Source organism: Sminthopsis crassicaudata, chromosome 1 (assembly GCF_048593235.1).
Source record: "Sminthopsis crassicaudata isolate SCR6 chromosome 1, ASM4859323v1, whole genome shotgun sequence".
NCBI lineage: Eukaryota > Metazoa > Chordata > Mammalia > Dasyuromorphia > Dasyuridae > Sminthopsis > Sminthopsis crassicaudata.
Genome location: NC_133617.1, coordinates 606,478,126 through 606,505,110, shown reverse-complemented (window position 1 = coordinate 606,505,110; position 26,985 = coordinate 606,478,126). Strand labels below are relative to the sequence as shown.

The 26,985-nt window shown below is 31.7% G+C and overlaps 1 protein-coding gene across 1 annotated transcript in view; it reads left to right on the top strand.

Moving 5' to 3' along the window:
- MTREX (Mtr4 exosome RNA helicase) overlaps positions 1–26,985 on the top strand; it is a 93,114-nt gene that overhangs the window by 23,066 nt on the left and 43,063 nt on the right. The window contains exons 10-18 of the mRNA XM_074282502.1: positions 4,064–4,162; positions 4,465–4,567; positions 4,733–4,864; positions 6,983–7,062; positions 7,437–7,547; positions 12,255–12,356; positions 16,407–16,532; positions 22,354–22,504; positions 26,257–26,429. Of these exons, the coding sequence (XP_074138603.1) occupies positions 4,064–4,162; positions 4,465–4,567; positions 4,733–4,864; positions 6,983–7,062; positions 7,437–7,547; positions 12,255–12,356; positions 16,407–16,532; positions 22,354–22,504; positions 26,257–26,429 (1,077 nt within the window). The remainder of the gene's footprint in view (positions 1–4,063; positions 4,163–4,464; positions 4,568–4,732; positions 4,865–6,982; positions 7,063–7,436; positions 7,548–12,254; positions 12,357–16,406; positions 16,533–22,353; positions 22,505–26,256; positions 26,430–26,985) is intronic.

The following is a 26,985-nucleotide window of genomic DNA, read 5'->3' as shown; positions in this document are numbered from 1 at the left end:
TTATCAGAAACATGATTTCTGTGTCAAGCACCAAAATATCTTAGTTTTAGATGTCCGGTACTGTACAGCTTCTGTATTTCTGCCTCTATAATAAAAAAAGTGAAGGAAGAGGGTGAAAAAACAAAAAGCAAGAATCCTTGTTTATAATGTTTTATTCACCTTATTTTTATGAATGAAAGCTTTTCATTTCTTAGGTATTTGGCAAAACTGAACAAATGATCAAAGGTGGGGGAAGAGTGAAGAATAAAAACCATATCCATATGCCAGTTAAAATACAACAGACACCTTGAACTATGTCATGGCTGCAAAAAACCTTACATACATATGGACTAGTGAATATGTACACTTTTTGGTTAGCTACTTGATGTATTTCTGGATTACTATTCTTATCCTGTCTTACTCCAAGATTTACCTGTTTTTATCCAAACAAAATTTTATCCAAAATTTTGTACTATTAATCTATTGAAGTTAATTTAATCTTTTACCGCCTTACTAAAAATATCTATCACACAATTTTAGAGGGAAGGGACCTCATATCTTATCTGATCTCTTTTACCAAATAACTGGAAAATGATCTTCTAGCCTTGGCTTAAGTATCCACTAAGGGGGTAGCCCACTACTTCCCAAGTGAGCCTTTTCTATTTTTGAATAGCTCTCACTTTTTTTTTTCCTTATCTTTTTTTCATAATAATGGCTTTTTATTTTCAAAATACATGTAAAGATAGTTTTCAGCATTCACCCCTGCAAAACCTTGTATTCCAAATTTTTCTCCCTCCCCTAGACAGCAAGCACTCCAATATATGTTAAACATGTGCAATTCTTCTAAACATTCCTACATTTATTATGCATAAGATCAAAAAGGAAAAAAATGAGAAAGGAAAAAAAAAAAAGCAAACAACAACAAAAAAGATGAAAATACTGTGTTGTGTTCCACACTCCGTCCCCACTGTCCTCTCTCTGGGTATAGATGGCTCTCAATCATCTCATTGTTGAAAACAGTCTCATCCATTAGAATTGATCATTGTATAATCTTGTTACTATGTACAATGTTCTCTTGGTTGTATTTACTTCACTTAGCATCAGTTCATGTAAGTCTCTCCCGATAACTCTCGGTCTTAGAGACTTAAAGCAGGTCTCATATTCATTTTTTCTTCCTCTCAAGATTTCTTGGTCCTTATTTCTATAATCCTTTTTTTTTTTTTTTTTTAGCCATTTAAGAAATGTTAGACATTACAAGCAGAAATTAAAACCTGTATTCTTTTTAGAAAAACATGTTAGCTGCTAAGATTATTTAGCCTCAATAATAAAGTTCTATCTGTTAAAATTAACTTTTTTTGATGTTATTAATATTTTTCTTATTTTAATTACTTCAACATGTATATTTAGTTAGACATAGATAACTATACATATACATATCTATGTAAATATATACATAGATTATGTCTACGTTATACACATCTATAAGAGATGGATAGTTAAAATATAAATGTACATATATGTAGATTTTTTTCAACCTCACCAGTATTTCCCAATATAATCCTTCCCTTTTGCAGAGAGACATTCCTTATATGTAGTAAAGAATAAAAAAGATGTTTCATAAGTTTAGCAAAAACAACACAGTGAAAGAACATGTTTCAAAATTTATCCAACATCATATTCCCTGTTCATATCTATAATCTCCCCTTCTCTGCAGAGACAAGAGGGAGGATTCTTCTTATATTTCTTTAAGGCCAAATTCTATTATGTTAGTATTTCAGAGAATTTGTTTTTAAGTTCTTTCTATTGACATCATGTATATTGTGTTCCTGGTTTTAATTAATCACATTGCCATAGTTCATATAATTCTTCCCATCTTCTGCATCATATCTACAATTTTTCTATGCACATTAACATTCCTCTGTATTCATATACTGTCTTTTTTTTTAACCATTCCCCCATTAATGAGCATCTACTTTGTTTCCAGAATTTGATCACTGTGAAATAAAATCTCAGAGTTACTTTGATTTCTTTTTCATTTATAATTAGTGAGTTAGTGCATTGTTTTGCTGTATTGTTCATCTATTTGTTCCTATCCTTTGGCCACTTAGATACAGAACTGAAAGGGACCTGAGAGGTCACCTCTTCATTTTATCTGAGGAAATGGAAGCCTAAAAAAAGTGACTTATCCAAAGCGACATAGATCACAAGCATTAGATTCTTTGCACTGTACTATAATAGACCCTTAATCAGAGATACTGATTCAAAGACTTATACCAGAAATTCAAGGATAGTTCAGTATTAGAGAAACAACACAATCATGTTAAAAACAAAAACACTTTAAAACACCATAATATATTAATGTTTATTGTTATTAGTAATAATATAATAAATAAATATATTTACAAATTTTAAAATGAATTCAATAAGAATAATAAAACATGTCCATTAATACATTATGCTAATATATTTAGAAAAAAGCCTTTGACACAAAATAGAGTGCTCATTCTAAAAATTTTACAAGGTAATAGAGGCCTTATATTAAAATAATTTTTCTATTGATTGGGGAGGAGTTAGGTGCAGTTTATATTATCTGTATATCCATGAATATCGTTCCTCATCTGTTACCAAGCTTTTTTTTTTTAAATACTTTTTAAAAGGAAGAGGAAAAAGTCCCACAAAACTAGCTTATTCCCACAAAAAAGTCTGAAATTAAATGTTATACTCATTGATGGTCCCTTAATTATGTAAATAGGTTGTGGTGAGGATGTGATAGTATCTCCATATTTTTTCTTTGAGACCAAGGTTGGTCATTATAATTTCATAGCATTCAGTTTTACTTTTTTTTTTTTTTTCCCCATTTGCACTTTTATATTCATCACATATATGGTTTTCTAGCTTCACAGAATCTCTAACCCCTTCTCTTTAAAACTTTTCTGTTTAAAAAGCCTCTTAATTCAGGTGTTTATCATATCTTATCTGGTTTATTACAGTAACCTTGAGTGGACTCCCTATTTCATCTTGCTCCACTCCATCTATTCCTCCACACTGGGTAAAGAAGTGATTTTTCTTAAGCTTTCATATTATCATGTCACATTCCTTTTGTAATAATTCCATTGCATAAATTCCAGTGCCTCTATATTGTCTGAAGGATTAAGTATAAACTCTTTTCTAGTCTCGTTGTTATACATTACTGCTGCTTTTTCATAGTGCATTTCAGTTAAATTAACCTTCTCTTCTCACGCAAAATATTCCATGTCTTGTCTCTGGTTTTAAAGAATTTATATGTAGAGGTTTAATTTGGTATAAAACCTGGGATTAAAAGGAATGATGCAATGATGCTCTGGGAGCTTTCAGGGAAGTTCTCCCCTCTTCCCCCCCCCCAAACTTGTAGCATTTAAACAGTTGCCAGCTGATCAACAAACATCCTTTTCCTTATAGAATGCCTCGTTTTTGGGGGGAGGCAGCTAGAAATCCATGTTGTCTGATGGAAGCTTTGAGAGATACAGAGATAGAAGCCTGTAATTCTGATAGTCTGAGTTATTTGATTCAAATAATAGTATGACCTTTTATTTCAATCATTATATCTGAATCCTTTTAAGCCAGTTATGAGTAGCTATGACCTTGGTACTATAATTTATATAGGTTTTGTGTGTGTGTGTGTGTGTCTTTTAAATTTTCCTTCTTAAAAATCTAAAAAAGATTATTCTCCTATGGTTTCAATGTTTGGAACATGTAATTTCCTTAGGTTAATGTTAGTAACTGTAGTATTTTAAGGTTTACAAAGCACTTTACAAATAATCTCCTTATTTTCATAATCACCCTGAAAAGTAGGTACCATTATTATTCCCTTTTTACAGATGAGGAAGCAGCGTTAACAGGTCAGGACTTGCCCAAAGTCAATAAGCCTTTAAGTGTCTTAGGCCAAATTTGAACTCAAATCTTCTTAACTCCAGGTTCAGGATTCTGTCCCATGTGTTGTTCCACTTCTCTGTCTCAGTAAGATTCAAATGAAATTTAGCTAGGGAAAAATGTACATGCTTAAGTAATAAACTATTTTCATTTTTTCTTAAAATTTATTTTACAGCCTTGCCATGTAATTTACACAGATTATCGACCAACTCCATTGCAACATTATATTTTTCCAGCAGGGGGAGATGGCCTTCATCTTGTTGTTGATGAAAATGTAAGTGGCTTTTGTGTATTGTTTTTTCCTTAATCATAATTCTTTTAATCCTTAATAGGAGGTGAAGGCTAGTTTCCTTATTTAGGCTTTTGTTTATAAATTACTTTGTATAGATCATAGTATTGTATGAAAATCATATGAATCTTTCAGAAATGAATTCTGTTTTTGTCCGCTTGGTATAACTATTTTATTCTAAGAAATTATTTATATTATTTGAGGGGAAAATAATTGTAATGTGAAAGATGTTTGAATTATGTTGACATTTTTGATGAAATTGTTTAGAAGAATATCTTTGATTCCAGGGTGATTTCAGAGAAGATAATTTCAATACCGCAATGCAAGTACTTAGAGATGCAGGTGATTTGGCAAAAGGAGATCAGAAGGGGAGGAAAGGAGGAACAAAAGGTAATCTCTATCTTTTTCTTTGAAGGCACTTCATGATATTCAGTTTCAAATTATTTGATGTTAAAATTAGATTTTTGTCTTTAGGAAGTTTCATAGATGTATGGGTTTAAATTAATGCTTTATACACAAAAAAATAACTTTTATGTCAACCTTTTGTCTTTGCAGGACCATCAAATGTGTTTAAAATTGTGAAGATGATTATGGAAAGAAATTTTCAGCCTGTAATCATTTTCAGCTTCAGTAAAAAGGATTGTGAAGCATATGCCCTCCAGATGACCAAATTAGATTTCAACACAGGTACTAGTACATTTCAATATAGCTTTTATGTTAAAATTATTCGCTCAGTTATTCAATTTTTGTGACTTCTTTAAGTTTTTAAAACTAGTCATGTTTCAGTTTTGACTGCATTATTTTTTCTGGGAAGTCTTCATATGTATTTTATTTTTCCATAAGAAAAAATATTACAATTGAGTGTCATGTTCCTGCCCTTGACTCAGAATCTAGTAATATATCATAATAGTAAAGATACAAGTATTAAGATTGACAATAATTTAATATCATAAAATGTTTAGATGCTAGAAATTGACACCTTGATATTCTTAAGTTCTTATTGTATTATAAGTATATATAGTATATAAAAATACATCTCTTTTGACCTAAAAGAAATATTTCTGCCACAATAATAAACCCTCATTTTTAACAGCCTTCTTAAAGTGTGCTACAGCTTTTAGCAATTAATATGTATAATTTATGGAAGAGACTCAAGGAAGATGTATTTGGTTCCTTTTTTCTCTTTTTATATGTCCCTGGAGCATTATTACTATCCCACCCTGCTAAAAAGACAACAGACCAGATTGGAAGTTCCATGGAACTCTTAGGGGAAGGAATTAATTGATGTGGGTCCTAGAGAATCGCAGATAACATGAGGGATCTCAGCAAGGAAAGTGGAGCATTTATAGAACTGTTTATTACATATATCTTTATGTGCTTGGGGTATTCTCAAAGTTTTTTTTTCTTTTTAAAAATTTTCTATGTACTGCTAAGAATCTCTTTTGCTTCCTCAAGTGTGGTTGTTTTGTTTTTTGGGGGGAGATAGGGTTAAGAATTTCAGATGTTCTACCTGTAATTTGAAGAAATTTCTCTGTAGGAGAGAACTTTAGCAGTTTTACAAAACTGTCAAAACTAATTCTTCAATGATACCAGCCAAATGATCCTCAATTTTAAATAGGATAGATGTTTTTTGTATGTAGTCCTGCTGATTCTTTCACATTTGAATGAGCATTTTAGACCACTGATTTAACTGAGGTTTATAAAAGTTATAATGTTAGAAAATTATGGCATCTTAATCAAATACAGTATTTTTTTAAACATCTTTACATAGGATTCGTTCTTATCGCCATATGGAATTTTAAACGTTTTAATTTAAAATGAAAAAAGTCTTTTTTTTTTTTTTTTTTTTTTTAATGTACTTGTGTTTAATTCTTTTAAAAGTTGCAGTTAGAATCTGAGATTGCCTTGCAATCTACCTTGCAAGTCTCACCTATATTAGTACTTGATGTTTATGTGACCTTGGGGAAGTCACTTAACTTTTCTGGGCCTTAGTTTTATTATTTACAAAATATGATCATTGTACTAGATGGATCCCAAGCTTTATAAGGATGTCATCGATGATTTTCAAAAGGGAAATTCCTCAGATGTCTTCAGTGTTGATTTTTCAGAAGAAGTGAAATTGTGAGCATTATTATTTGGCGCTAATAATTTTTTATTCATTTTATGACATTAGCAATTATTTTAGGAAAATAAGATGCCTTTCTATTACGTATTGTAGTCTAGTAGAAAGAGCACCAAAAATCTTGGCTGTGCCTATTTGATTATATATTATTAGAGTTAGTAATATTAGGCCAGAATGTAATGTTAAATCAAGTTATTACTTTTTTTTTAAGGTAAATTTGTAAAATGAGAAGATTGTATCCTTCCTATTCTTAATGATATAAACTAATTTTATGTGCATTTTAAAGTCTTATGGGGAAAAAAAAAACCTTTGAAGTAGCCCAGCTACTAAATTAATTAACTATGTTAAATGTTTTCTTGACCTCATGGGTGAGCAACTCTTAAAGTTATTTTATTGCAAAGATAATCAAGTGCTGAAATTATTGTAACAGTAATTTTCTATGGTAGCATGTTAATATTGTTAGGTAGTTATATAATAGCAAATATCTTAAAAATATTTTGCCTCCCCAAGTTTTATATTTATTTTTGAGCAAGTTCAGGTTTTTTCTTAAGTTGCCCTAGTATGAAAATTTTTTCTGTTAATATTTAAATAATTTTATAAGTCACATTATTTGGATGGCATCTGATACCTGTTAGGTTATTGGTTTCTTGGTAATAACTTAAACTTGATTTTTTTTCTTTTAGCTGAAGAAAAGAAGATGGTTGAAGAAGTATTTAATAATGCAATAGACTGCTTATCTGATGAAGATAAAAAGCTTCCTCAAGTGAGCACTAAAGCAGTTAACCTAAATTTCATTATTAATAATAGTTCTTTATTTTTATTTTGAGATGTTGAAATATTATTTCTACAACATTGCTACAAGTATGGCTTTATGTATCACAAGAGATTTTGCTTTGAACCTGAGGTTTTTGTTTTTCTTTTCTTTGCATTTGTTTGTTTTAAGTTTATATTTTTCTAAAAGCTGTTGCATAAAGAGATCAAATGCTTTTAGATGTAAAAAGATCATCTTAACTCCAGCATGTGAATAAATTGGCTTGTGGTCCATATATCCATTAAAAAACAGTTAAAATATAACCCAAATATTGAAAGTAAAATGTAAGAAAAATGCTTTTTAAAAATTTTATTCCTTATTTATAGGTTGAGCATGTGCTTCCTCTTTTGAAGAGAGGAATTGGTATTCACCATGGTGGCTTGCTTCCTATTTTGAAAGAAACCATAGAAATTCTATTTTCAGAAGGATTGATAAAGGTATGACTATAATTATTTAATTACATTTGAAAAATCATGCTTGATGAAGCTTTTGGAACGTTATAGGGGGAGAAAAAAAAACTTTATCACCAGTTTTTGTTTTCTTTTCAACTAACATGTACTTTCCTACCCCCATTCTCCCATATATAACTTTTTTTTTTTTATTACTTTATAGCCAGTTAAATAATTGAGTATCTGAGAAATCTTTGGAATTCTTTTGGTCTTTTATTTTTTAATATTTATACAGCATAACTCCTGTTACAGTAACAGTAAATGTTAACAGAACAAAGTTTCACATTAGCTATGTCTGAAGCAAAAATGAATGAGAGGAGAGGGAGTTGGGGGCGGGGGGGAAGGAGGGGGAGAGAGAAAAATTCTGCATTCTGAATATATAACTTGTTTCATCATCCTGGTTCATCATTTCACTGACATGAAAGATTTGAAAGACTTTCAAGACTCTCTGTAATATTAATAAATTTGTTGTTAATTGTTATTTATGGTTACTATACAAATTATTCTTCTGGTTCTCTTCACTTCATTCTTCATTATTTCATTCAAAGTTCTTCCACTTTCTTTGAAACTTCCCTTTCATCATTTCTTTCAGTGTGACAGTACTCCATTACATCTGTATTCCACAAACCAGTCAGCCATTTCTGAACTGATGTCCACCCTTTGAGATTCCAATTTTTGGTTACCTCAAAAAAAAGAACTATAAATATTTTTGTGCATTCTTATTTAGATTTTATTTGCTTATGATTAATCTCTCCCTCCAATTCTCTCTTCCCAATTTTATCTTTTATTCTCATTTTAGTTGAATGAGTTATATTCAGTTCTGTGTGTATTTTCTCTTTTGACAAGTTCACATGAATGTGAGGTTCAAGTGTTAACCATTTTCCCCACTCCTCCCTTATTTAAATACTTTGACTCATTTACCCTTATTATGTGAGCCAATTTTTCCTAATCTTCCCCATAAGTATATTCCTCTGCCTTTCTCTTTTCATTCTTCTTTTGTGGTATAACAGAACTACTCTCAGACTTCTGTCTAATTAGACTCCTTCTGTGACCCTCAATAATAATAGATCATAAGGGGACATATGTAAGTTAAAATGTAAGCATTTCTTTCTTTGTTTAATCCTTTGTTATTTTTAGTTCATTTTTACTTTTTTGTGTTTCTTTTCTCTCCTGTTTTACTTGAACTGAAAAGTTTTTACACAGCTCAGCTTTTTTTTTTTTTTTTTTTTTTTTTTAGGTTTTTTCCAATAAGGATGAGAAGTTCTCCCTTTTAATTTCTTTTTTGCCCCTAAAGGATTATACTCAGTTTTGCAGTCATTCTGAGACCTCATCTCACTCCTAGGCTCCAAAGTATACCATTGCTGGTTGTTTTTGAACTTGTTTTTCTCTCATACACAGCCTAGTTAGTACTTGCAACTAATCCTTTCCCCAGAATACCATCTTTGGACACAGGTCCCCTCCTCAGTCTACTCTTTGTCCAGAGACAGGCAGCAAAATTCCATGTTTACATGTTTATCCTGGAGGAGATTCCTGGTCATGGAATAGAAACCAGCCAGAGAGGCTGATGGAACATCAGGGACAAGAAATAGTCAATGAAAAGAAAATCTGTTACTTTTCTAGTAATTTATTGCCAAGAAATGGTGTCCCTGGCTTGCAAACGAGTTGTTTTGCCTTTTTAAATTTTGTTATACATATCTTTTTGGTACCACAGGACATCTTCTGATGGAAGCTATATTTATTATAAATGTTTAGATTTTGAGGTTAATCTAGACTAATACATACCTTAATTGAATTAGTCTTGGAAACTAGCAAGGAATCACACAGCAGAAAAGAAAGATGTTATATCTCTTCTCTTGGCAGTAGGCGGGTGTTGGACAAAATTTTCATTTACTCAGCACAAGTAATCTCAGCCATCATGTTAGGAGAAAATCAGCTCAATCAAACTAATTCACTTCGGTATCTATGTGCCATGGCACCTTACCTGCCAGTTGGTATCTCCAAAGACCTCATCTTGAAAAGGCCAAGATCTCCCACAGTATCCAGGGCCATCCCTAATCCTCCTGATCTCTTTCTGACCACTGGACCCAGATGACTCTGGAGAGGAAGTGAGGCAGGTGTCCTGACACAGCCCTCCCTCACGTTCAATTCAGTGGTATGTCATGGCATCACCTCCTTAAGACTTCATCCTCTTTGAGAACTAAGGACAAACAATCACTACTACCATTTCTTATGAAAGGAGGCAGGAGGACACAATAGAAAGTCATTTTTGTCATTTGTCATTCTTGTCATTTGTTGCTTGTGTGACCTGGGGCAAGTCACTTCACCTCTTTTGGATTCATTCTCCCCATGTGTAAAATAAAAGACTTGGACTAAACGGTTCCTGAGGTCACTTCCAGATGCATTATATTAGGCTTTTTCACCAAAATCAACTTTTAAATTAGTGGAAGTTCAGATAGTTATTACATTCAGATTCTTAGTGGAGGGGAGAAATACTTTTAGATAATGTAGATAAGAAGATTGAAATTTATAACAAACAAGAAGCATTTCCTAATTGGTAAACAGAGAATTTGAATAGACAATTTTTGGTGGAAATTGAAGTTAATGACTGACAATTCTGAAAAAATGCTTCAAATCACTATGTTTAGAGAAATACAAATTCAAGCAGCTCTGATATTCTACTTTACTTCTGAGCTATGTAAAAACTTTTTAATTTAAATAAAATAGTGAAAAAAATAGTAAGTGAATTCACTATTGTGAATTGGTACAGTCATTTTGGAAAGCAGTTTACAACTTATTTCAAAAATCACTGCAATATTACTACTATGTTTCTATCCCAAAATGATCAAAGAAAGAAGAAAAGAACCAATATGTACAAAAATATATGTAGGAACTCCTCTAGGCAAAGAACTAAAAACTAAAGGGATGTCCAAAATCTGGACTTGTATGAAATGACCCAGAACAATAAGAAAGTAATTCTTACAATAACAATAGCAATATAAAAATAAACATTTGAAAAATAACTCTGATGTATGTTAATGACAGACCACAATTGCAGAAGCTATAGCATGCTGTTACATACCTCCTGGTGGGTGATAAACTTAAGATGCAAAATGAAATACATTTTTTGATATGACCAATACAGACATTTTGGTTTAAAAGCTTTTCTCTTAAAAATTTCTAATTAAAGAAGTGTGTGATATTGTGGACTTGGAGTCCAAAAAAAAAAAAAAAGGAAACAAACAGAAGGAAAGCCAGAAGGAATCCCAGAAATTCAAGGCAGTTTTAAAAGTTAATTTACCATATACAATGAAGAAAAATAAGCCCTACATATTACATATTTATAGTAAATGTGAATCCTCTCTTATAGAAATACCCATTTTATTTTTATTTTTGTTAAGTTTAGAATCTTTTTAAGAAAGTTAAAAAAAAAACATTTTGGTAAGAAGAACACGGCATAAGTAGGCTCTCCCCTCCTTGCTAGTTTGAGAATAAAGTATAGTTAACTTTGATTGTTCTTCATAGTTACCTCCTCTTTTTTCTGAATATCTAGTTATACTAAAAATAACTTCCTAATTTTTCACACCAATTCTATGGCTTTGGTAGTTCGGTTGTGCAAGTAGAGTGTAAAGCAGGACTTAGAAATCATCACTGGGGTGAAATCTTTCCTAACCTCTGTTTCCTCAACTTCAAAATGAGAGGTTTGGACCAAATAGACTGTCCCTTCCAGTTCTGGATCTGTGATCCTGTAGTTTAGGAGACTTGATAATGTGCTCACATTGGAGACATTGTTAATGATCATTTGCTTGAATAAACAAGTTATTACTGTGCCTTGTTTCAGTCAGCTGATTCTAAATATCTTATGATAAACACTTGTTTTTTAAATTGAGCTTAGTTGTAATTATATACTGAGTATATACTGAGTTCTGCTTAATGATATTACTTTAGGCAATTGGCAATTTATTGACTGATTCTGATGAGAGCATATATATTATATAGTTTTTTAAATTAAATTTAAAAACACCTGTAGTCTGATGAACATTAAAAGTACCATGTTAATCAAAATTTACATGAGATTATTGCTATAAAAACAAACCTGTGAATGAAACACATACTCTCTTTCTTCTGCATTTTTCCTTATGTTTATAGAAGCTTGATTTATTTCTCTTAAATCTTCAGACAGCTGAGAATAGAATGTTCTTTGTTGTACATTGTTCTTTTTAACTAAGGGTTGAGCATTCTGCTTTTCCCCCACAGGTGTAAGGCCCTTAAGACATAAAATTTGGAACTTTTCATTGACTAGCCAAATTCTAGGAAAACTGCTTACCATATGGAAATTCTGTACTGTATTTTCTAAATTGACTTGACTTAAAAAAAATTTTTTTCTCTAAATTATTACTGTTTATTTTTAGAAGTATGATCTTAATCCTAAAGGATTTGATTGCATACATTTAACCCTTTTAATCATTTTGCTTTGGTTTAAGTAATTTTTTTGAGCAATGACTTTATGTATGGTTTGCATATTCCCTAAGAATGTCATGCTTAGGAAAAAAGTTTAATAACCTGGCTTTAGTTTATCTCCTTTTATTTCTCACTTTTCAGAATATTAGTAATTTAATGTAATGTTGAAAAGAGGTTAACATATTAGAACATTTATAACTCAAAATGTGTTCACATATGTATTTTCTCCTTAATTAGGCCTTATTTGCAACAGAAACTTTTGCTATGGGAATTAATATGCCGGCTAGGACTGTATTGTTTACAAATGCTCGTAAATTTGATGGGAAAGATTTTCGATGGGTAAGTAATGTTACAAGAGAGCATGTTCCAATCAATTTCAGTTTTATGTCATGTTTAAAAAAAAAACTTAATATACTGAGTATGAAAATACTGAAAATGAAATAGGAAATGTTGAATGAAATAATATAAAAATATTCCAGAATTTCCAGGAATTCATAATGTATTCTATAGTAAGTTATATCAAATGCTACTTATTTGTCTGCATTCTTCTTTTTCTTGTTGATATTTTCATTTTTAAAGGCATACTTACCATCTTAATGAGACCTGGTAATCATGAGAGCACTACTTTTAGAAACCTTAATCAGAATAATCTCTAAGGCAAAATATAATTTACCTTGATTAGGTGAATTGGTTGCAGACTCCAATTGCTTGGAGTTGTTTTATTGAGTCTTTTACAAGTGATGATAAAGAAAAAAGTGTACCACTATGGCAACTGGTAAGAAATGAAAGCTCCAAAGACCTAATAATAAATCCATTTTCAATACTTAAACTTTCACCCCTTTAAAAATAATACCTTTTACTGCTTTTGTCTTTGTATCATATATTATCTCCTGATAATACCTTCCTTCTCTATTAGTACCATAAAACCCTCCATTATAATAAAGAAAATATGTCAAGTAAAAACTAATCAACAAAACAGTAGTCTGGCAACATTCTATCTTACTCATATCCAATATCTACCAACTGTAGAGAGATGTTTCTCATATACTCACCAACTTTCAATTTCCTTTTTTTTTATATTATTATACTCATTATATCAATTGATGTCTTAGTTCTGCTATGCAGGACCATTAGACATCTTCCCCTTCTCTCTCTCTCCTTCCCTCTCCTTCTCCCCACCCCCCAATAAAAAGTGCTTCTTTGAACATTGTGGTGTATGTGGGTTTGGGTTTTGTCTTTGACTGATAAGTTCACTAGTGAGATTGCTGGACCAATGGAATGAAAGAGTGTAATAACTTACCTCATATAATTCCAGATTGCTACCAAACTAGCTTTTATATAGAGACAGTTATTGAGAGTATTTTTTATGATGGATGGTATCTTAAATTTATGTAATCAAAAGTGTCTATCCTTTTGGTTTTCTAACATACTACAATATTAAGAGGTTGAAACTATCTAAGGAATAGTATCCTTTATCTTCGATCTCTTCCACTCCCTAATATATTATTTGCCTACTCTTATATAAAATTGGGGTAGGGAAAAGTTTGTGTGGAACATTTTCTTTCAACCTTAGACATTCTCCCTCCCTCCTCTAAATTTTTTAAATTATATTTAATTTTTTCCCAATTGCATATAAAAATCATTTTTAAAATTCATTTTTAAAATATTATCCCAAGTTCCCTTTCTCTTCCCCCTTCCCTAAGACAGTAAGCAATTCTATGTAGGGTACATATGTGCAATCATGTAAAATATAGTTCCATATTAGTCATGCTATAAAAGAAAACATAGGCCCCCCCAAAAAAAAAAATAAAATAAATAAACAAACAAACAAATGTATAAAGTGGAAAATAGTATGCTTCAGTCTGCATTCTTTCTGCATTTCTTTCTCAGGAAGATAACATTTTTCATCATGAATTCTTTGGAATTGACCTAGAAAAGCATTTATACTGAGCTATATTGTTATTATTAACAATATAGTTCAGGATTTTGTTGCCTTTTTAAGTGAGGCTACCTGTGCTCTAGTGAGAGAAAGGGAATGTCATTTGGAAATCATTGGAGATTAATGTTTGCATTTAGAATTTTATTTCTTTTTGTGTTTCAAGTTGAGGGATTAAGATCTTTTTGTTTCAGGTTACAAAGAACCCCATTAGTTACCCTAGGATTAGATCTCTGCTTAAATTCATCCATAAGGAAGTCTGTAACTAGGGAAAGGATTAAATACTCAATCCAAAGAAAAATAGTGAACTACATCTATAATCTTTTGCCAACTATGCCACAGAGAAAGTTTTTTTTGACTTAAGGAAATGGAGTTACAAAGGTGATCCTGGACCTTAAGTATGAAACATTTTGTTTTGATCTTATTCTTTTAAAAATATGAGCACATATAGGGAGCAATATGTCTGTACAGTTCAATGTAATTTTCTTCATAGGATTTCTCTTTGACCTATAACTGGAATTATTTATTTATTTGTTTGTTTGTTTGTTTTGGTTGTTTTTGAGATTGGGTGTAATCTGGTTTTCCCTGTATTAATATGTAAAAACAATTCCAAAATTCTTACTTCAAATTCTTGAGTTCCAAATTTTCATCCTCTTTCCTCCTCAATGAGAAAGCAAGCAGTTTGACTTAAGTTATATATGTACAGTCATGCAAAACTATTTTCGTCTAAGTCATTGTTGTGAAAGAAAATACAGCCTCCTTTGTTTCCTTCCCCTTCCCCTCCCAAAAGGAAAAAGACAGAAAAAGTATCTTCAATCTAGATTCAGCTTCTACCAGTTCTCTCTCTTGAGATGGACAGCATCCTTTTTGATAATTCTTTCATGATAGTTAGATCATTATATTGCTAAGAATAGCTTAGTTATTCATAATAGATAACTCAAAAATACAAATACAAAACAGTAGCTACATATTTATGTATTGATAACTGTCATCATTTTGAATATTAGATATTTACTGTGTTTTAACATGTTGGAAATCTATTGGAATGTATAGGGCATTTGGCCACTATAATGAATGACCCAATATTATTTTCCTTATTTCCTATCTTATAGAGATTTTATTGTAATTACTTTGTTCACCCATGATTTTAGGCTTTTAACTGCCTTTTCTTCCTCCTTTTAGTGCTGGATATAACAGTCCTCTTGACCCAATTTGCTGTTGCTAATCTACTTAGAAACCAGATAGTCAAATGTTTTGGCATTTTATTAGATGCAGTGAGAACAACTAGGTTTGAAAGTTCTCCTGTTACCAAATTATTGATCCTTTGTTTATGGCTTTTATGAGGTACTTTTTGGCTATGCAGAGTTTTTTCTTCATTCTATTTTATTAAAGTCCTTAGATATTTTTCATATAGTTGACGTGGTCACATCACTGAAACCTGTGTAGCTAAAGTTATGATTTTTGTCAGGCTACCCCAGCCTTTATTGAAAAGCACATTTTGAGTATTTCTAAAAGAATAACAGTCAATCTTACTTATAATAGGAATTAGATGGAAAGACTTAGATGCTAGTGATGCTTATGTGCTATATTTTACTTGTTGTACTTTACTTTTCAACAAAATTCAATTATATTTAAAGATTCTTTGTTATCAGTGGTTCATAAGTTCAGTTTTTGAAATGTCATACATATCGGATATGGAGAAAAACAAGTTTTAAGTTTTTTAACTTTGTTATAAATAATACTCTTTCTCACCTCCAACAATTTGAATTCATATAGAACTAGATGGGCTAGGAATTCTATCTATGCTTTTACTGGTATCATGAATTAGTCACTGCTTGAGAAAATTCCCTTTAACAAAACACTGCTCTTTTATACTTTATACTAGAGTAGATTTTATGAATGTGGACTACTTGCATTTTTGTTTTTCTTTCCAGGTTATTTTTACCTTCTGAATCCAATTCTTCTTGTGCAACAAGAACTGTACGGTTCTGCACTCCTATATTGTATCTAGGATATATTATAACATTTAACATATATAAAACTGCCTGCCATCTAGGAGAGGGGGTGGAGGGAGAGAAGGGAAAAGTCGGAACAGAAGTGAGTGCAAGGGATAATTATGTAAAAAATTACCCATGCATATGTTCTGTCAATAAAAAGTTATAATTTTTTTTTTAAAATAGAGTAGATCTTATTCTGGTAAAAGACAATAAGAACCTTGTGACTTTATTTTTGTCATGGTACTTTCAGCATCTAGAACAGTGATTGGCCCTTAGTAGCCATTTAATAAATATTCCTTGATTAATTCTAAAAACTTGGACAACTTGGTGGTTGTCTTAAAATGTGCTAAATCCCTTTTGAGAGTATAATTTTTTGTCACAGAACAAAAATGATGTTGAATAACTTTTTTTCCCCGCTATTTCTATGCTAATAGAAATTTTTTAAAATTCATTTAGATTTCTTCTGGTGAATATATTCAAATGTCTGGTCGAGCTGGAAGAAGAGGTATGGATGAGAGAGGAATAGTAATTCTCATGGTGGATGAAAAGATGAGCCCAACTATAGGAAAACAGCTACTAAAGGTAATTTTATGTTGAAGTTTATTGATAGAAAAAAATTTTTTTTGATATATGCTTGGAAAGCCTGGTGCATTTGAATTTCAGATAATTTTTGTAAAGTGCACCAGGTCTTGCTTAAGCAGATAACTTTGTTTTTACTGTACTATTCGAGTTTTGCTTGCAAAAATAAGGAAGCTTAGGGAAAGGGTCAACTGAAATGCCAATTTCAAATATTTTTCTAGTCTATTTTGTCAGGGGAGTGATTGGAGTTATTAAGTAAGAAAGTTCACTGACTTGTTTCTCTACTTAAAAATGCCTACTTTTATTTGGTATAGTACAAATCTACCTCTTAGCACTCTAAATTTGACTTAAATTGCAAACACACCAAGAAAGGTTGGTCTTACTCATGTCTTCTTCTATTAGAATACCCACCTGTTACTGTCACAATGTGCAGTGTTCTCTTGGCTCTGCTCACTTTACTCCGACTCAGTTCATCTAAATCTTTCCAGCAGTGTCTCTACTGGGTCTGTATCCTGAAGAGATCATAAAAGAGGGAAAAGAAAATATGTAAGAAATGTTTATAGCAGCCCTTTTTGTAGTGGCAAAAATCTAGAAATTGAATGGACACCCATCTTTTTTATGACTGAGTAAGTTATGGCATATGAATGTAATGGAATATTATTGTCTAATAATGAAATGATGAGCAGACTGATTTCAGAAAAGTCTGAAAAGACTTATCATCAAATTCATATAAGTGAAGTGAGCAGAACCAAAAGAACATTGTATAGATCAACAAGAAGATTATGTAATGATCAACTATGGTGGACTTGGCTCTTTTTCAACAATGAAGTAATTTAAGGCATTTCTAATCAACTTGTTATGGAAAGCGCCATCTGCATCCAGCACTGTGGAGACTGAATGTGGATGAAAACAGTATTTTCACCTTATTTGTTGTTTATTTACATGTTTTTTCCCTTTTGATATTTTTGCATAGCATGACAAATATGGAAATATGTTTAGAAAAATTGCACATGTTTAACCTATATTGCATTGCTTGCTATCTTGGGGAGAAGGGAGGTGAGAAGAAGGGGAGAAAAATTTGAAACGTAATGAATGTTGAAAATTATCTTTGCATAGTTTTGGAAAATTTTTGGAAAAGTAAAATAACTATTTAAAAAAATAAATAAATTGACAGATCTTTAAAAGAGTCTTCCCAGATCTCTCTGCAACCATCCCCTTCGTTATTTCATACAGCATGATAGTATTTTCTTTTGTTTATATACCACAGCTTATTCAACTATTCTCCAGTTCATAGGCTCCCTCAGCTTCCAATTCTTTGCACAAAATTATTTTCCTTTACCTAGTTGTGCCCTTTGTGTCATTTCTTCTTCTGCTTCTGTTCACTTCAATCTGTATCATCAATTCATACAAGTCTTTGTCTTCCCAAGTTTCTCGATATCTTTTACTTTCATTATTAGAGTGCTATATTCCAAAAATATTCCAGTAATGTTGATTAGCACCCACTTTATTTTCAATTCTTTGAAATGAAAAAAAAAAATTTGTGTTTTAAAAAAAATGGGTTCTTTCCATCAGTCTTTGTCTGAAGATTATCTTCCTAGAATTAATTGCTACATCAAAGGGAATATGCATATTTCATTGCCCTTTGAAGGATTAATCCAAATTGTTTTTCATAATGGTTAGACCAGTTCACAGCTCTATCAACAGTGCAGTCATGTGTTTGTTTTCCCATGTACATTTTTAAAATATGTATCAAATTTACATAGGAAGGACTTTTTTGAAAATTATTTGCAAATTAATTTATCTATCTACTTTTTCTTCTTATGCCTTTGAGTTTTTTAAGTAATACAATATTTAAAAGCAGTAACTTAGACAGTTACTAATTTTTACCACAGGGTGTGCCTTGTAAAATAGATTTTGTTTTCCAGGAGAAAAAAAATGTTATAGTCAAATCCTAGATTGCCCCAGCAACAAAATGTATAATGTTTTTTTGTTTCAGAGAGGCAATTTTTTCAGTTCCAGTACTTCTTGGACTGCTATCTAACTCTACTTCCTCCATACAGCTTAAACTTTTTGAAAAGAAAGATTTATATTTGCTTTTATTTTGTTGTTCCTTCAGCACCCAGTCTAATGCTAACATGTAGTAGTTGCTTAATAAATGCTTGTTAATTGGTAGGATTTGTTATAGCTTGTTTTCCATTGCTATATTCTGTAGAACTTGGGATCCCTCCATGTTGAAGTGACATATAAATGAGATAAAAAGCATTTATTGAACTCTACTAAGCTCATGGGATACAATTAGAAAATAGAGAAATTGCCTACTTTCAAGCAGTTCATATTGTCATAGAGATAAACAACATTTACTGGAGAATCCAGCGATCAGATGGGTGAAAAGACTCATTAGCTCTTAAGGATAATGACACATTAAAGAGGTGCAAAATGAGCCTTTGTGATAATTGTAATTTTGCTTTCAAGTCGAATAAAATAGGCTTACATGCCTGAAGAGAGGACATTTACAAAGTGGTATTATCACAAAGCTTAACAATCACAAGACTTAGGTATGAATGAATATTAGCTTAGTCATTTCCTAAAGATGTGAACATTGGCAGATCATATAACTACTCTGACCTTCATTTTGACTTGGTAATATAAAGAAAGCCCTTTATAAAGCATAGAGTTCCATGTAAGTACAATTGGTCTAGATAGTTATAGCATATAGAAAATAAAATTCATTCATCTTTATTTTCTTTAAAACCAATGATAAAAAATTAAAACAACTGAGGTATCATCCCACCACCCCTGTCAAATTGGTTAATATGACTGAAAAGGAAAATGACAAGTATTAAAGTGAATATGGGAAAATTGAGACACTGATATACTGTTGTATACTGATTCAACCATCTTGAGCATGTTGGAGCTCTGCCCAAAGAACTATAAACTACATATACTCTTTGACCAAGAAAACCACTTAATAAATCTATCTTAAAGAGTTTTTTTTTTTAAAGGAAAAGAATTTATATGTATAAAAGTATTTATAGTAGCTCTTTTAAAGATGGCTAAGAATTGGAAATTGAAGAGATGTCCATCAATTAGGGAATGTCTGAACAAATTATTGCATGTGAATGTGTTGGGATAATTTTGTGCTACAATAAATAATAAGCAGAATGCTCTCAGAAAAAGCTGGAAAGACTTACATGAACTGAAGTAAAGTGAAACAAGCAGAACCAAGAGAACATTGTACGCAGTAACACTAGTATTATATAATGATCAACTGTGAATGACTTGCCTATTCTCAGCGATATAGTGATCTAATATAATTATGAAGGATTTATGATGAAAAATACTATCCACCTCCAGAGAAAGAATTGATGAAGTCTGAATGCAGAACAAAACATACTTTTTCTATGTTTTCTTTATTTTTCTGGGGTCTTTTGTTGTGTTTTTTTTTTTTTTTTCCCCTCAATAATATTTTATTTTTCCAAATACATGGAAAGATAATTTTCAACATTCATTTTTTTAAATGTAAGACTTTGTGTTTTTTCTCTCCCTTTTTTATCTCCCCTCCCCAAAACAGCAAGTAATCTTATAGGTTATAGGTTAAATATGTGCAAACGTTTTATTTAAACATAATTCCCTATTTGTCATGTTGCACAAGAAAAAAGACAAAGGTGAAAATACTATGTTTTGATCCACCTTCAGTCTCTATAGTTCTCTCTCTGGATGTAGATAGCAATTTTCATCTGAATGAATATATACATATCTACATACATTGGAATTGTCTTTGATCACTGTATTGTTGAGAAGAACTAAATCTATCATAGTTGATCACCACACAGTCTTGCTGTTACTGTGACAGTATTCTCTTGGTTCTGCTCACTTCACTCATTATCAGTTCATGTAAGTCCAGGCTTTTCTGAAATTAGCCTGCTCTTCATTTCTTACAGAACAATAATATTCTATTATATTCATATACCATAACTTATTCAGTCATTCCTCAACTGATGGGCATCCACTACAAAAAGAGCTACCACAGACATTTTTTGCACATGTGGTTCCTTTTCCCGTTTTATGATTTCTTTGGGATATAGATTCAGTAGTGAGATTTCTAGATCAAAGAGTTTGCAGTTTGATAGACCTTTAGGCATAGTTCCAAATTGCTCTTCTGAATGTCTAGGTCATTTCATAACTGTACCAATAATGCATCAGTGTTCCAGTTTTCTCATATCCCCTCTAATATTTTTATCATCTTTTTTTGTCATCTGTGTAGTGGTACTTCAGAGTTGTCTTAATTTGCATTACTTTAATGTGATTTTTAGAGCATTTTTTTTCCCATATGATTTAAAATGGCTTTAATTTCCTCATCTGAAAATTGTTCCTATTCTTTGGCCATTTATCAGTTGGGGAATGACTTGTATTCTTATGAATTTGGGTCAGTTCTCTATATATTTTAGAAATAAAATTACTAGAAACACTAGCTATAAAAATTGTTTCCCAGCTTTCTGCTTTCCTTCTAATTCTGGTTGCATTAGTTTTGTTTGTACAAACTCTTTTTAATTTAATACAATCAAAATTAACTATTTTAAATTTCATGATATTCTCTAGTACCACTTTGGCTTTAATTCCTCTTTTCTCTACTAATCTAACAGGTAGACATTTTTTTTTCCTCCTAATTTGCTTTTAATATTTCCTTTCATGTCTATATCTTTTTTTCGATCTGATCTTGGTATAGAGTATTAGGTATTAGTCACTGCCTTGTCTCTGCCATACTGTTTCCTGATTTTCCCAGTAATTTTTGTAACATAGTGAATTCTTACTCCAGAAGCTAGAATCTTTGGGTTTATTAAACAGTAGAATGCTATAGTAATTGACTATTGTATCTGTGTACCTAACCTATTCCACTGATGCACTATTCTTATTTCTTAGCTAGTACCAAATGGTTTTGATGCCTGCCACTTTATAATAAATAGTTTTAGATTTGGTACAACTATCTTCCTTTGCAGTTTATTAGCGTGGCCTTCCCATGAGTAATTGATGTTTTTCCAGATATTTAGATCTTATTTTATTTTTACAAAAAGTATTTTCTAATTGTTTTCCTGGGTTTGTCTTGGCAGGTAGACTCCCAAATATTTTATATTGGCTACAGTTATTTTAAATGGAATTTTTCTCTATCTCATGCTACTGGGCTTTCTTGGTAACCTAGAAATGCTAAAGATTTATGTGGGTTTATTTTATATCCTGCAGCTTTACTAAAATTATTGTTTGTAATAAATTTTTAGTTGATTCTCTGGGATTCTCTAAATATGCTATCATGTCATTTGCAAAGAGTGATAGTTTTGCATCCTTATTATGTACTCTATTCCTCCAATTTCTTTTTCTTTTCTTATTGATAAAGTTAACATTTCCATTATAGATTTGAATAATAGTGGGCAATTGATTTGTGTTTTCTTTCCCAGCATAACTAACATGGAAATTATAATTTTAAAACCCCACAATATTATCTATATGTATACATTACATGGAAAGAACATTGGAATTAGAAAATCATCTAGAAAATAATGGGAATAATTCAAATATGAGGATCATTTGTACTATTTCTCTCTCTGATTCTCATTCAGAGCGCGCGCGCGCGTGTGTGTGTGTGTGTGTTAAGTATTTATGAAAAGAATACATCACCTATATGATTTCATCTAAAAGAAAACATAGCTATCAGGTTATATAGTATAATTTGATATACATTGAAAATACTCAGCTTTTCTGTAATGATTGGCTCAAGATCCTACTATAGTTTTATTTTTAAAATGGACAGGATTTATTTGTTCTCTTTTAGGGCTCAGCTGATCCTCTTAATAGTGCTTTTCACTTGACCTACAACATGGTTCTGAACTTGTTACGTGTAGAAGAAATTAATCCTGAATATATGTTGGAAAAATCCTTTTATCAATTTCAGCATTATAGAGCTATTCCAGGAGTAGTAGAGAGTAAGTATGGGATCATTTCAATGCATTGTCTTTTCATAAAATTTATATTCTTTTATTCAAAGGAAAAAAAAAAAACATTCTGAGGAAGGATTCATAGGCTTAACAAAACAGATAAACCTGAAGGAAAGGAGGTCCATGATAAAAAAAGATTATGAATCCCTGTTCTACATCCTTGGTTTTAGCTGTTGGTGAGGTATCAGTGAACATGCAAGAAAGTAAAATAACTCAGACATCCAGTTGTTTCATTACTCTTTAACTCAGCATTTCTCCTGAAGTACGTTAATCATTCTTTAATTTTAATATCTGTTTCTTAAAGGGGCCAGAATTATTCCTTTTTATATTTTGATGTTACCAGACACAGCTATCCCATGGAGTCAAAAAAATTGAATAGGATTACTCCTGGAGGTTTTTATTTAGAACAAGGTGCCACACACAGCACTAAGTGCTGGGGACACAAATACAAGCAAGAGAGTGCCTTTGTCACATTTTTGATAAGATTCATAGGGTCATGTCATTTAGAGCTTGAAAGAACCCTAGGAACCATTTCCTTTTTGTATGAATTAGGACTAACAAAATGAAGTCATTTGACCAATTACATAAATAGTCAGTCGCAGAACCTAAATTTAAACTAAGTCATTCTAACTCTAAATTCATTGTTCTACTACATGTAGAACAACAAACCAAGTTGTTTTAACAACCAAAAGCATCTTAAGATGATAATTTTTGAGTAAAGAATTTTGTGTGAATGTTAATGAGAATTCAAGTACCAAATAATGGCTCCAATAAAAAAATCTGTTGATGTTCTTTGGAAAAATGTGTCCAAAAAGTATGTTGAATTAATCTTTTAGACTACAAATGGCAAAAACTGACAGGAATTATTATTGATTATATAGCTTTATATAAAGCATAATGATATTTAAAATAAGTTCCAGGGAGGAACTCATTAACAGGAAGATTAATAATGGTGGCAATAATGTAAAATGTTCAGTATTGGGCCAACTGTCTCAACAAAACACCTTCTCAGTCTTAGATCATTAGGTCTTGGAAAGAAGAAAAAAACAGCCTTATGATGTATGAGCTATATTTTTTTTATATAGCTACACATACATATATACACACACACACATACATACATACATATATACATCCCATTTTCTAGATGAGAAAGTCAAAAAAACTCCAGAGAGTTTGTGACTTAATGAGTAAGGGTCACACAGCTATTAAGATGACATTGAAGCATAACTTTTCATGACTTCAAAACTCTTAGATCAATAGAGACATCTTAGATTTAGGTAGGAGGAGTGGAGACAGAGAACCTTTCCAGAATAAATGGACTAAAGCATTATTCCAGCTTTGTCTTTTTAATCCTTTAGAGACTTTGCCTTGAATTTATTTCCTTCTCTGCCCCACCTCTATCCCCTCTTTCCCTCAGATGATCAAGAGAAAAGCATCTTTAAAGCTATGTAATTCATCTTTTTTCTGTGAAAGAAACAAGATGACATTAAGCCAAGGATGTAATCTATCTGGAAGACTGAGGGCTTCTCACTATTGATATAAAGTTATCTATATCTGAACTAGATGTAGCTGCTGTCCATTGTCATGCCCCTAAGATGCAGGATCAGTAGGATAAAGCTTGTTCTTTGGGCAGAGTACTTCTTAAAGAAATAGATATTAAAGATGTAATGAGAATATAGGATAGTGTTAATTTTGGTTCTCTTCTAAAAAACATAAATTGTAAATTCATTTCAAGAAGACAGTTCAGTAATCATCTCTATCCTAAAGTATTTCTCACTGTATGAGAAATAATTCATTTGAATCCCTACTCTATTCCAATCAGTATTAATAAACTTGATAGAATTGCATCAAAGTTCTGTATAAAAGACACTAGAGCTGTGAGCTGCAGATTCTAAGTTCACTTGCTTAATTATAGGAAACTAAAACCCCTCCCCCTTTTTTTTCTGTCAGAGTGACCAAGCCAGAGTAGCAGAGGTGACAACACATAAAAGTCCCCCAAAATATTTTTGTTTCTCCAGACCAATTTCTTGTCCAGTAGGAGCAATTGACTATCTTATGACTACTTAGGTCACTGACTGTGATAGTGTGTACCATTTTCTCTTGCCCATTCTAAGGAGAAGCCTGTCCATTTTAGGTGGAGATATTCCTTGATTCACCCAACTTGTGACCCTGCTGATACATCATTTTGCTTTTTTTAGCTTATGCATCGATGTTAGGATTACTAGGTGAGAACTCAGGTTGTCTGGACAGTGACAAGGTGAGAATTCAGGTTGTCTGGACAATTACAAGGTGAGAACTCAGGTTGATTTGATAGAAGGAGCAAGCTCATTGGCTGAAGTGGTTCTTCCCAGAAGCCCTTGCATTATCTCACGCCCATTCTCTGGGAGGATAAAAGAGGACAGCACTCCAGGAAGAGGAGAAGACTCTGCACTACATCTGGCTTGACGCAGCTCTCTGCAGGAAGGGAAGTCACTTCTCTGGACAAGAGTTAACAGCAACTGCCTGGAGACAACGGTTCACTACAGGAAGAAGAATCTGTCTGAGAGATTTGAGTAGACACAGCAGATCTCTTCCCAGAGAGCGATCCAGCAGCTTCTGGAGATGACAGCTCGCTACACATCATAAATAAATCAATAGAAATCTGTATTTGGTATAGCTATTCTTGAATGACTGAACATCTAATCATATAAAAATAGAACCCTGGAAGGAAGGGGCATCTCAAATTGTGAGGGACATCTGAAATCTACTTCATTAGAAGGAACCTTGGATCCCTTAATAAAGTGTCTTTGACTCAGCTCTCTACCTCAGACTCTTTTATTGTAGGTGGGATAAATTTAATCCCCACAACTAATTCCTCCCAAGATATTACTACCTTTTCTCAAATAATTAGTATTTCTTGATATTTCATTGTTCTGTCACCAACTGTAAGATGTGTCCCAGAGATTGTTTCATTTATGGTTTTGTGCAACTAAAAAAGCTAGAAAAAGAGCAAATTAAAAACCCCCAATTAAATACTGAATTAGAAATTCAGAATCTCAAAAGAGATTAATAAAATTGACACTAAGAAAACTGTTGAACTTAAAAATAAAACTAAAAATTGATTTTATGAAAAATCCAAAAGATAAACCTTTGGTTAATTTGATTAGAAAAAGGAAAGAAGAAAACCATATTACCAACGTCAAAAATGAAAAGAGTGAATTTACAATGACTAAGAAATTAAAGCAATAATTAGGAACTGTTTTGCCCAATTGTTTGGCAGCAAGTCTGACAACCTAACTTAAATGGATAAATATTTTACAAAAATATAAATTGCCCAGATTAACCGAAGAGGAAGTAAATTACTTAAATACTCCTATTTTAGAAAAAGAAATTGAAAAATTAATGAATTCTGTAAGAAAAATTTTCCAAGGCCATAAGGTTTCACAAGTGAATTCTAACAAACATTTAAAGAACAGTTAATTTCAATATAATCTAAACTGTTTGGAACAGTAGGTAAAGAAGGAGTACTACCAAATTCTTTCTGTGACACAAATGTAGTATTGATACCTAAACCAGGAAGAGCCAAAACGGAGAAAGAAAATTACATATCATTTATATGGTTGCTCTTAGCTCGATACCTTACATGTGGTATTGCCTGTAGCAATTTATTGAATTAAATGATTCCCAGTGAATGAAATAAAAATATGGATGTCTTACATAATTTTTTTTCTTCACATGGTACATGTTTTAATTTACAGAAGTAAAGAAACTAGAAGCACAGTATAATGCAATAGCAATTCCCAATGAAGAAAGTGTAGTCATCTACTACAAAATAAGGCAGCAGCTTGCCAAATTGGCTAAAGAGATTGAAGAATATATTCACAAACCAAAGTACTGTTTGCCATTTTTGCAGCCAGGACGATTGGTGAAGGTAAGCTCTTACTTGCTCCACTTTGCAAATTTTCTTTAAAGATTATGCTTCATAATCTTAGTAATAAAATGTTCCATATCATGAGTTTATCAAGAGAGTATGAATGATTTTTTGTACATGTTTGATAAAGACAAAAATAGGACTCTAGCCTATTAATCCCCTGTATTTTTAATAATTATCAGTATAAGTAAAAACATCTGTCCTTAAGTTTTTAAAAAATAACTTTTATTGTTAAATTTGACTTTTATGTATTTGATGTATTTTCCCTTTATTTTCTGTAGAGGTGTACTTTATAATAAAAAGAGGAGGAGTGAAGTTCAACAAAACTATTCAACATTTTTTTTTTTTTTGGTCTATTTTGTTTGTTTGGTTTTTTGTGCAGGATTGCACCCCCTAATCCCACCCTCCTCCAGCAGAGAAATAAGGGGCAAATGTCTTCTCCGAGCTCTTTGATGAGGCACAGCTTCATAATTTCTCAGCATTAAATTTTTATTAATTGTTATTGCTGTTCTTTCCATTTATATTGTTAAGTCATGTATATTATTTTCCTAGTTCT